This window comes from Astatotilapia calliptera, chromosome 5 (genome assembly GCF_964374335.1).
Source record: "Astatotilapia calliptera chromosome 5, fAstCal68.1, whole genome shotgun sequence".
NCBI lineage: Eukaryota > Metazoa > Chordata > Actinopteri > Cichliformes > Cichlidae > Astatotilapia > Astatotilapia calliptera.
The window spans coordinates 16,021,557-16,032,328 of NC_137426.1; the positions used below are offsets into that span (position 1 = coordinate 16,021,557).

The 10,772-nt window shown below is 39.8% G+C and overlaps 1 protein-coding gene across 1 annotated transcript in view; it reads right to left on the reverse strand.

The window, feature by feature from the left end:
• Nucleotides 1–10,177, reverse strand: part of uba7 (ubiquitin-like modifier activating enzyme 7) — a 33,288-nt gene extending 23,111 nt beyond the window's left edge. The window contains exons 1-17 of the mRNA XM_026167508.2: nt 9,991–10,177; nt 9,682–9,850; nt 9,005–9,139; nt 8,709–8,815; nt 8,548–8,638; nt 8,179–8,311; nt 7,837–7,934; nt 7,606–7,755; nt 7,355–7,519; nt 7,097–7,195; nt 6,911–6,991; nt 6,347–6,502; nt 5,876–6,041; nt 5,334–5,530; nt 4,867–4,931; nt 3,141–3,351; nt 420–494 (exon numbers count right to left, since the gene is read on the reverse strand). Coding sequence (XP_026023293.2) covers nt 420–494; nt 3,141–3,351; nt 4,867–4,931; nt 5,334–5,530; nt 5,876–6,041; nt 6,347–6,502; nt 6,911–6,991; nt 7,097–7,195; nt 7,355–7,519; nt 7,606–7,755; nt 7,837–7,934; nt 8,179–8,311; nt 8,548–8,638; nt 8,709–8,815; nt 9,005–9,139; nt 9,682–9,850; nt 9,991–10,037 — 2,145 coding nt within the window. The 5' untranslated portion in view covers nt 10,038–10,177. The remainder of the gene's footprint in view (nt 1–419; nt 495–3,140; nt 3,352–4,866; nt 4,932–5,333; nt 5,531–5,875; nt 6,042–6,346; nt 6,503–6,910; nt 6,992–7,096; nt 7,196–7,354; nt 7,520–7,605; nt 7,756–7,836; nt 7,935–8,178; nt 8,312–8,547; nt 8,639–8,708; nt 8,816–9,004; nt 9,140–9,681; nt 9,851–9,990) is intronic.
• Between the last annotated feature and the right edge of the window lie 595 nt (nt 10,178–10,772).

Sequence of the window (10,772 nt, forward strand, 5' to 3'; positions counted from 1 at the left end):
AACAATGTTAAAGTAATACCAATTACTTCCCTTAATGGAATATATAGCTGCAATAATTTCTCCAGTGTTCCCAAAAATGCGCATCTATATTGTGCATAGAGTGGCAGTAACTTCTACTTAGCAAACAAGCACAGTACAGTTCCATTATTTCACTTCTCTGCAATGCTGCTTTCAATTCACTGATAAGGAGAATAACATGAATTGAATGTGTCTAGAAAGCAGATTATTATCTCTCTTTTATTGCCCGTGTGTACCTGAGATAAGACTCAATTATATGGTCAGAGTGAGGAAGAGCCATTATCAGACAAGATAAAGAAGGAATGTGAGTGGTTATCAGTATACTGTGGTATGTTTTCTCATTACCATCTACTATGTATATGATTGCTACTGGATGAAGAACTGGACCAGACACTACTCACAATGCTAGGATCAAACGTCAGGGGGTGAGGGCATCTCTTGGATCCAGACCAGAACGGTAAGCCATGAGTGGTCTTCTAAACAGAGGCAGAAGAAAATCCCTTTATTGCAGCGAGTAACAGATGTAAAATCATTTCACTTTTATTCTTTAAAAACATTTATATAAATATAAGTGTAACTTGGTGAGTAAACCTATGACTGTCATGGTGAGATCTTTGCCTTACATATAATGAAGGTGACGCTATATTCCAAACATAAACGCACAAGAAAACAGATTAGGTTTTACATATTCAGCTTATATGATATTTAATGCACGACGACTCCAGTGCATTAGTGATTTACTGGATAAAGCCTGACAACTACTTTACTATTCTAACAAAGCAAGTCAACTACCTTCCTTTGGTGCAGTCACACTAATATTGTTATCAGCTGTGTGTTGACTACACAATTTGTATGTCTGATAAAGGAACAAAGGGACTTGAGAGCTTTGATGTTTCCAAATGGTCCATATGCCGAGAAAGAGAGAGTCTCCTACTGGTGGTGCCAGTTTTCACTGCAGGGGGGGCATTGTATAGCAGCCAAAAGGCACCAACAACATTGTCCTTTTCAGAAACAGGCATGTTGTTGGCCTTCTCTTCAGGGTCAGAGGGGGCCAAAACAGTGATTTGTCCTTAAAAAGAAGGATGACACTTTCATTTAAGACTTTTTGGGGCCTCCTAAGGTTCTTTGACCAATTGTTCTTTTTTCTTGTAGAGACTTAAGAATAAAGGTGACTTTAATAATGGAAATTTCTACTTGAAATCAACTTTGTTCTGGTTGTTAAGAAAAAGAGAGTTGAACCAAATAACTACATGGCCAAATTTATCAACAATTCAATTAATTGCTGTTAATTAAGCAGTTTAAGAGCTGAATATCATTTATCTCACTAATACAGCAAATTCTATGACAGGATACCTTTAAATCTCTTGTCATTTCATCTACACTCATTCAATAGTCATACATGTATACTGTCAGGTTATGTACCGATGAAGAGTGAGTTGTAAATTATTAAATAGTATTAAGCAGGGTTAGATCAGATGAGTGTAGAAACCCTTTTAAACATATAAATTGTGTGGTATAGAGAGATATGGTAGAAACTCAGTTTATTTTTCGCTATTTTGTTGTTATTTAGATAGTAAATGGTAAATGGCCTGCATTTATATAGCGCTTTTCTAGTCCCTAAGGACCCCAAAGCGCTTTACACTACATTCAGTCATCCACCCATTCACACACTGGTGATGGCAAACTACATTGTACATAGCTGCCCTGGGGCGCACTGACAGAGGCGAGGCTGCCAGATACTGGCACCACCGGGCCCTCTAACCACCATCAGGAGGCCCAAGGACACAACGACCAAGGCTGTCCGAGCCGGGGCTCGGACCGGCAACCTTCCGATTACAAGACGAACTGCCAACTCTAGAGCCACGATCGCCTTCAACTCTGGTCATGCACACTTATTTCAACTAAAATAAAACTGGTTTTTCCTTCTCACATAAATTCACCCCATCTCTTAGAGGAAAAATAAAATATAAATAAAAAATTGTATCAAAGCTTAAAGCACACACACACACATTCACACACTGGCAAGCTACATTGTAGCCACAGCTGCCCTGGGGCGCACTGACAGAGGCGAGGCTGCCGGACACTGGCGCCACCGGGCCCTCTGACCACCACCAGTAGGCAAACACGGGGTTAGTATTTTGCCCAAGGATATTTGGCATGCAGCCAGGAGGCAGCCTGGGATTGAACCACCGACCTTCTGATTAGTGCCTGACCTGCTCTGCCACCTCAGCTACAGTCAGTGGATTGACTGACTGCTTTGTTTAAAATAAAGCAGTCAGTCAATCCACTTCTCTCACCCGTCACTTCTTGTATTTTCTGCTTTTCCAACTTGAGATGCTGTGGCAACATAGAGCACAGTAGCCGTGCAGTCATCAGTGTTGCCCGTGTACCAGCTTTGGTCAGTTTAGCTTTTGACTTTTAACTGACATTAGCTTCCTTATCATAGTTCCCCCAGAAGGTCTGTGGTAAAAATTGACTTTCAACGAGAACAATAAAACTATAACTCTTTTTACGTAACTAGGACAAAGAGAAGTATGGAGGGGAAAAAAGAGAGAGAACCAAAGCCAAAACCACAAATGACGCAGAGTTTCTGTATCATGTGCTGTGATGATTAGACAAGAGAATATTTATATTTAATAATAAAAAAATGCCATACCAAAAGCTGCATTAATAAATATTAAAACATTGCAAAACACTGCTGGAGCTCTGTTAGAAAACAGCTTGTTAGTGTTCTAAGTCTTGGGTTAGTGAGGGTTTGTTTAGGTTGATACTGATCTGTGCACCCTCCTACACCAAAGGTATGACAGCAACATGTGACACCGCTCTGTCTGCACGTTTCAACAGACTAAAAACCCCTCAGAGACCCTCAAGAGACCCTGTTTATCAGTAGTGCTTTTCAGGTTTTCAGCAGGGCTAATGTTGCCATCTACTCTTGGGGAAATATGCTGCAGTACTCCATGAAGTGAAATGTGAAAAATGCAATTCCTATTGTTCAAATATCTCACTTTAGTGTTTCACTGTTTGGAATGCAAATATCTTACCTGCACAACAGTGCCCCTGTGTGTTCATGGAGACAAATTACACATGTTACATTTTTGGCACCAGGATAGTTGCTTTTTTACCTCATCGGGAGGGAAACAGTGCAGAAGCTGACGGATTTCGTTGTTAAACAGGGTCTCCCACTTGCAACGTGCCCAGCGCACACAGTCTTCCCAGGACTTTGGACGCTGTCCTCCAGCTTCCGTGTCATGCAGGCTGCTCCACACTCCTCCGAGAATCTCCAAGGCCTCAGTGTCACCAAGATCTAGAGTTCGCTTAATAAATGCCGTATCCCTGTGGAAAATAGAGCAGCAATAGTTGTATTCAGTGACAGAGCAAATAATAATAATAATAATCATTGGCTGAGCAGAAAGACAAAGCGCAGGCTATCGAAAGGTAATAATAATATGTTCGATGCATTCTGTGGGTTGAACCTTCACAATAAAAGATTCGATTTTTATTTGCAACATGACTTGGCTGAAAGTAAACTTTAAAAACAACACACGTGGCATACATGACCTGCAACGTCAACCTGACTAAAGCCTTACTGGAAACCCCCCAAAACTGTTTATACCTGTGTCACAGAAGAGAATGACTAAAAATCTTTTGAGTGTTGTCTCGAAAGTGACTCAAAGGGGGGATTTCTATGAGTGTTTCGACTCATAGGCAGGAGAAGACAGTGTTGAGTAACTTTATCAGGTGCTGGTCAGTACAACTCTAAACCCACACATGGGTAGTTCTTGCGCCATTAATATGCGCTCGCTCAGGAAACAAAAAGCATGCCTGAACAGGAACATGCATACTCATAGCTGTACACAGAACTGTATGGGTGTGGCATTAAAACAGCAGCAACAAAAAAAACCTCCTTTCCATAACCTCATGAACCATGACTTAATATTTGCTGGACTATGACATGTAGCTGATCTGTCTCATAAAAATGCCCAGAAAACTTTTCCAGGATTGCGCTAGAAGGAGGGCCGGGAAAAACTGGTTATCTTAGTAGACAAGCGCCCTTATCTCTAAAAAACTGTGCAATATGAAAAATTTGAATGGTTGTTTCAACTCACAAGCACCATTTTTGCTCTAGGCCCAGTTTTTGCTTCCATATAGAAACAAGAAAGAGAGTAAATGCTTTTACTGTCGTGGCAGATTAAGTTAATCTCACTAAAACAAACAGAGACAAATCTCAAAACATGGCTGGATTAGGATGGCTCCGAGCCTCAGTACTCAGACATAGTTTCGACCTGGAAGCTTAAATCTGCCTTTGATGACACTTCTGTGTGTTATAATTAGGTCAACGCATTATGTAAAGCTTGATTCAGTGGTTATTAATTTTTAAAGATTAGCCATGTACTTAAATCTCACAATTAAAATCCAGCAGATTCACTGATTCATCCATTTCACATCATATAGCACTCTTTCCTGTCATCTAATCTCTTTTTTAAAATTTGATGGATGGTTCCTAAACCACAAAGCCTCTAATTATCAAAGAATGCATTTATTATTAGTAGAAAACTGCTGTGGATTATACATTACAGAGAGGAGACTTGGCAAGACAGACTGTTTATGTAATTTCTTACAAGGGCTTTACTGCTGAAAGCCAACCAAATGTTTTCCTGTTAATAAAACTAAATAACGAGCTTGAACCACTTCATTAGCTGTTTTGTAGGTGCGCTGGAATGCTTTGTAAGAAAGTGGAAAAGCATCGTAAAATGACCACGCTAAGTAACACCAGACTGGTGAAGACACCGTCTCGCTTTTGGCGCCAACACAGGAAAATCGCACGAGGATGGTATCATCGTATCTTACCTCAAGAAGAAATTTACATTTTCAGGTGTCTGTTTGAACAGTCCTTCAAACTGGTCCCTCGCCCACTGAAACAATTACAAGACCAGATTAGTGAAAAAAGAATTAATAACACAATAAAAAAGACTTTCTTTTGCAGAGCACTGTGCAAAAGAAAGTCTGCAGTCATTTCAAATGTTTTGGTCATTGTTATGTTTAAGAGCTAATATGAATTTTAACAGCATTACCTCAGCAGGTCTTGGGTGGAGTCTGCATTGCACTAATTTTGGTGATACCCTGATTTTATCTAGCACTAGTGACACTTTTTAATATCACACAGAACAATCCCAGTTCTTTGTGCTAATTACTAAACTATATACCAATAATACATACCGTAGTGACTATTGTATTCACTGGTCATCTGGTATTAGATGCAATAAATTCCCGTTACAACAAAAGTGAACACAAAGTTGAACAACTTGATTTTATACCTGCAATGTGTGCTCAATGCGGTGGGGGAAGTTCTTGAGAGTACACAGCGGGATAGCATTGCTAGAACTTGATTTAGCCGGTCCATAAGACTCCGTCAGGTGAGGAACCACCACCAGGGTGTGACCTTTGGTCCCTAGAGTGCCCCCCTCCAGCATTGGCTTCTGGTGTTGCACACAGCGTCCATCGAGATAGACCCCTGACCATCAGAAACAGTGGGTTAAAGCTTAGAAATGTACATGTACAGTCCTTACACTTACTGTAAATATAAACTGTGAATGTTTTTATATCATTTCTATAGACTGCAAAATAATTTTTATACTTGACATCTTATATGTAGACTGAAATACTGTATATAGGCTATAATAACATTTGTATAATTCGTTATTTTTACACCAATACCTCATTTTTTAAATACCCATGCCCCATATTTTTACATCTCTTTTCTTATTCATAATTAGTCTTCTTTTGCACACCATGGGTATGTGGGTATGTCCCGAACCTAGGGCGATATTAACAATAAAGATGACTTAAGTGTCCTCACTGGCTTCCACGTTGTCAAGGGCTGCAGCCACTCCATCGAGGCCCATGAAGAAGCAGTAGTCGTATACTCCTTCACTGTCAGCATCAAGGCGATTCTGGTGCGCTGTGATTCTCATCTGTGGGTTTATGTCACACGCAGCTCTGGCTGCAACTTTTGATTTAGGTTTCTGCCAATTGACAAACGCACAAAAATGGAAAAGTTAGTCTGTGACATAACGTATGTGAACAAGAAAATGTATTAAAAACAAAATGATAATAAAGAGCTAATCAATTCAAGATGAATATCTAGCTTTGTTTTGATAGAGCCGCTTAGGAAACTAACTAAAACAAGCCATCTCAGGCTGTAATAATACCTTCATCACAAGCCTCTCCTGTAAGTAAAGCCCTGTTAACTTGCAGAGATGTGCTATGATACTTTTTTTTACATTTTTCACTACAGAATTGTGATACAATATACTGTGTGGCTTCTCACCCCGACATCATGAGTCCTGAACAGGAATTGGCGGTTCAAGTTGGATCTTTCTATTGAGTCCATGTCTGTTATGGTGATGTGTCCATCATCTCCTGCACCAAGCCCCATAAGGGCAAAGTTTTTAAGAAGCTCACAGCCGATAGCACCAGCTCCAACCTTGAAAGTAACAGGAAAAAAATGAAATTGTCAGATGTGTTTTACAATGTTGCAGAAAGTCATTCATCTGTTGTTGCTCATCACTACATAGAGATTAGGCATTCAGTAGCTCCTGTACTTCCTGATGTCTTGCAGACTTTGCGACAAAGATAAAAGAAATGCATACACTGTCTCCCTTAAAAATGTTAACCCAGCACAAAATCACACTTTTAAAGGAAACAGGGAAAGTGCCAAGTACTGTTAAAGAGCCCCTTTACAAAGATGCCAGGAAATGCCACCTGAATCACAGCTTTTTCCTGAATGTGCCATCATTTACACCAGACAAGATCAAAGAAAAACACACATGGAGTTTCTGCATTACAGTGCAGAGTGTGCCCTCTGTTGGACAAATGTCAAATCAGTCCTCACCAGGAAATACTTCTGCCGTTGAAGCTTCTCCTGGAACGCGGAGCCAAACACAGCAATCTGTCCATCATACCTTGTGCCGTTCTATGAAAAGGAAAAGAGACAGATTAAATGCGCCTTAATGCTGTTCATATCAGTCAAATGGAGAGCTTGTTTGATAGCCCGGGAATCTATATTTTAAAGGTATACCATCACAAATGAGCATTCTGTCGGCTGATCCTCAGGCAGGCACTCCAGTGCATCAAAATATAGCCACTGCTGAAGAGGTGTGAATTTCCTACTGCATGCCTGCAGGAATATTACAAAAGACACACAATACTTGGTCAACTCAGCTAAATACAAATGTTATTTATTATACAGTGTAAACAGTGATAGTTTATGATGAGTGAACCCCCCCTCCCCCCTCCCAAAAGATGAACATTTTCAGGCATTTTCTTCAGACCTCACCTTAATGACTTCCTGAGCAGCCAAGCCTCCTATGAAAGCATTGATGGGAGCCAAATCCCCCTGGGCTGTGTACGACAGGCTTTGTACTGTGACCTCATCTAGCTCTTCCAGTTGTGCGACTTCATTTAGCTCTCTCACTATGGTTAGCAGGTAATCCGCATCGGACTGTAGAAGCACCAACAAGTGAGTGGAAACAGTCCTGTAAATTGCTTTAATGGTTAAACTACAACACCGTAGCTGGATTTACAGACCTGGGACCAGAGACCAGGGAGTCGCTTTTCTTTCTTCACAAAGCTATGGAGTGCTTGGAAAGCCAAGTGCAGGGTCTGATGCCGAGATATTTTTCCATAGTCGTTCATTACCAGCAGATCATGGTCCTGTAAAGCCTCACTCAGTGGTTTCTGCAATTAAAATGAGATTGTTTCATTAACAATGGATTTATTGTTTAAAAGCTAAAGTAGAAACAAAACGCTTGCACCTACAAAATTTAGCAGGACTGGCTGTTTAGCCTCATTCACCACTCCACCCCGTTCATACTCAGAAAAGGCTGAAGTGTCACCAATGCTGAAGGAATACGGGCCTAATGATTGAGATGACAAATGACAAAGGTTTTTATGGTAAATTGAAATTAAAAAAGTTAAAAGTAAATTTAATGAAAAATAATACAAACCCAATGCTGAAAATATAAAAATATAATGACTGCAGATGATAAAGAAGAAAAAGAAAAAATCTCTAATTGCATCAGATTTTTAGAGTAGTGATCGTCATAGAGGTTAAAAATGTCATGAAAAGAAAACTTGAGGAAAGAAATTGCCAACACTGACCCCGGACTTTAATTCCCACGGGGGCCATATTGTTTAGTTCTGTCATGCCTTGCACTTCAGAAAAAATAACGTTATCACCATCTGAGAGTCCGTGCTTCTGGTCATCTGTGCAGATCACCACTCCAGGATTATCCTAAAATAAAGACATGCTAACTGTCAATTCTTAAGCCTGTTAAGTAAACCTATTTGCATCACTTTGTTAGTCATTAAAATGGTCAGAGTTTGAAAGCATATCTTGGATTCACTTAGGGTTCCTCTCATACGATCTGTTATATACATTACACAGAAATAAATGAAGTACCAGGATTTCAAAATGTATGGCTGGATCTGCAATTTAGCTTTAGCACAAAATAAAATGGAAAGTTTTACCTTAGAAATAGATTGTATCATCACTGATGCAGGCATCTCTCCATCCCGGTCCAAGACCTCAAATTTCTCCCCAAAGTCACAGAACAGCTGACTGCAATTGAGAGTTTTCTCTTGATTGTTCCATAATGTTGATTTAGTACATGTTCCAGAGTTTATCTTACCCACAGAGTCCCTTGGTGTCTGCTACAATGAACTTAATTCCATGTGAATGACACAGCTCCCCAAAACGCTTCTGATCCTCCAATGAGGAGTCAGTGAGGACCACTACCTGTAAAAACATAGCACCCCTACTCAGAAAGGTGTTTTTTGCTTGATGTGCACTGTGATTTGGCCTTGATGAATTGAATATTAATTTAATGAAGGGCAGAAAGTTTCTTGGTTCCAGAAATTTAAAAAAAATATTATTTTAACCTTAGTGGACATCAGCACAGTATTGTTGGGAAAAAGATTAAAATACCTGATATTGCAGAAGAAGGTTTTCATCTAGTGGTCCAGTATATTGTTCCACAACCACATGCGGGTTTAAAACTGCCAACTGTTGTACCGAGCATGCAGCCCGGTTCTGACCAAGATGAGACTCCTTCAGGAAAAACTGTTGGGAACAATTAAAATTGAAGACAAAACAATCTCAACCCAAGGTCCACCTGCTGTATTACGTTTGACCATCCATCCATCCATCTATCCATCCATTCTCTTCCACTCATCCCCCCATGACTCTGAATTGTATCAATGAAAGAAAATAAATGAATTTGTTTGAATTTGTTGTTTTGCCTGTGTCAAGGCTCAAGAGTGAAAGAGAAATCTCAAAATGTATCAGGTGTTTCCCAGCGCATGATAAAGAAGGCGGGTGTCCTCAGTCGTGAAAGGAAAAGCAAAACTAAATGTGCACAATCATTTGATCACTTAACATTGAAATATTGAGGATTTATTTAATCATGGAATAATATCAGTGCCACAGTTTCATCCTAAAGTCTGATAACATTTGAAAAGAAAAACAGGTTTGAAAAAACAAAACTCCCATTACCAGGATCACAATCAGCTCGGTTTAGTAACCCTTCATCACACAGGCTTCCTAAAGTTTGTTGTATATTTATGTGTTTATGCAATCAGCTCAAACGCATCCCTCTTGGATACCTGAGATGACAGGTCGCTCCATGTTGTCATTCCTTCGTCCTGGACAGTGACATGTTTAACTCCGGACAGGACCACATTCTTGGCTATTTCTACTCCCAGACCTTTCATTCCTGCTATGAGGACCTTGGCTGAGCCCATTCGGTGCATCGCCTCGTGGCCCAGAACATAACTGTGCAGATTAAAGAACACACAGTGTCATAAGTCATTTAAAACAATTTAAATACCAGCAATCATTCATTTTTTTAGACGATACCGCCGGTCACTTTTTGGCAGGTGTGCACTTTTTGGCACAACATCGCTGGTACTTACAGTTGTCGGGAGTAGAATCCTTCATCGATTTCAGAGATTTCTGACATTTTGTAAAAGCAGTTGAAGGCAAATCTGAGAGAGCTTAGAGAAAGAAATGTCCAGTCAAAACCCGGAACTTAATGTAAACCGGTTGTGACAAAAAGAAAAAAACAAACGTAGCCGTTTTCAGGAAAGTATTTCAGTTTCGATTCAGTCTCTGCAAGGTCCCACTAACAAACGCTTTCTGTAACCACTAGAGGGCGACTCGAAACTTTGTAACCTTTGTCTCCTCTGTAACAGCTTAGTGTTGGGTAACAATAAACGTTTCTCACTTTTTCATGTTTTCTCCTGCGAGTAGGAAAGTGCAGGTGAATTATTTATGATTCTCTGGCTGAATTTCTCTTTAGCTCTAGTTTCTCTGTGCTCACCTTAAATCTGAATATCAAATGTTTGTCTAAAAGCAGGATTTAATACATAAACGTTCAAGTCCTTAATGAAACTCACAGAATCCCCTCATGCATCAATAAAATAATCTATAATCTCAGTCTAGCAGTCAAAGAAAAAAAACCAACTACTGAATGTAGTACTGTATGTGTAGGATGGACCAAAAGTGACTCATTATTATCATCAGACAGAGAAATAAACAGGCTACCAGGGTAACTATGGTGTGACTGGGGAACACACAAGATTAGCAAATAATAATTTTTTTTAAAAAGTTGTTAGGATGTCCAAATTTTTGAAGTTATAGATGAAATTCATAGACAACACAACATTTCAGATGGTACAGTTTCACTTCCACTTCC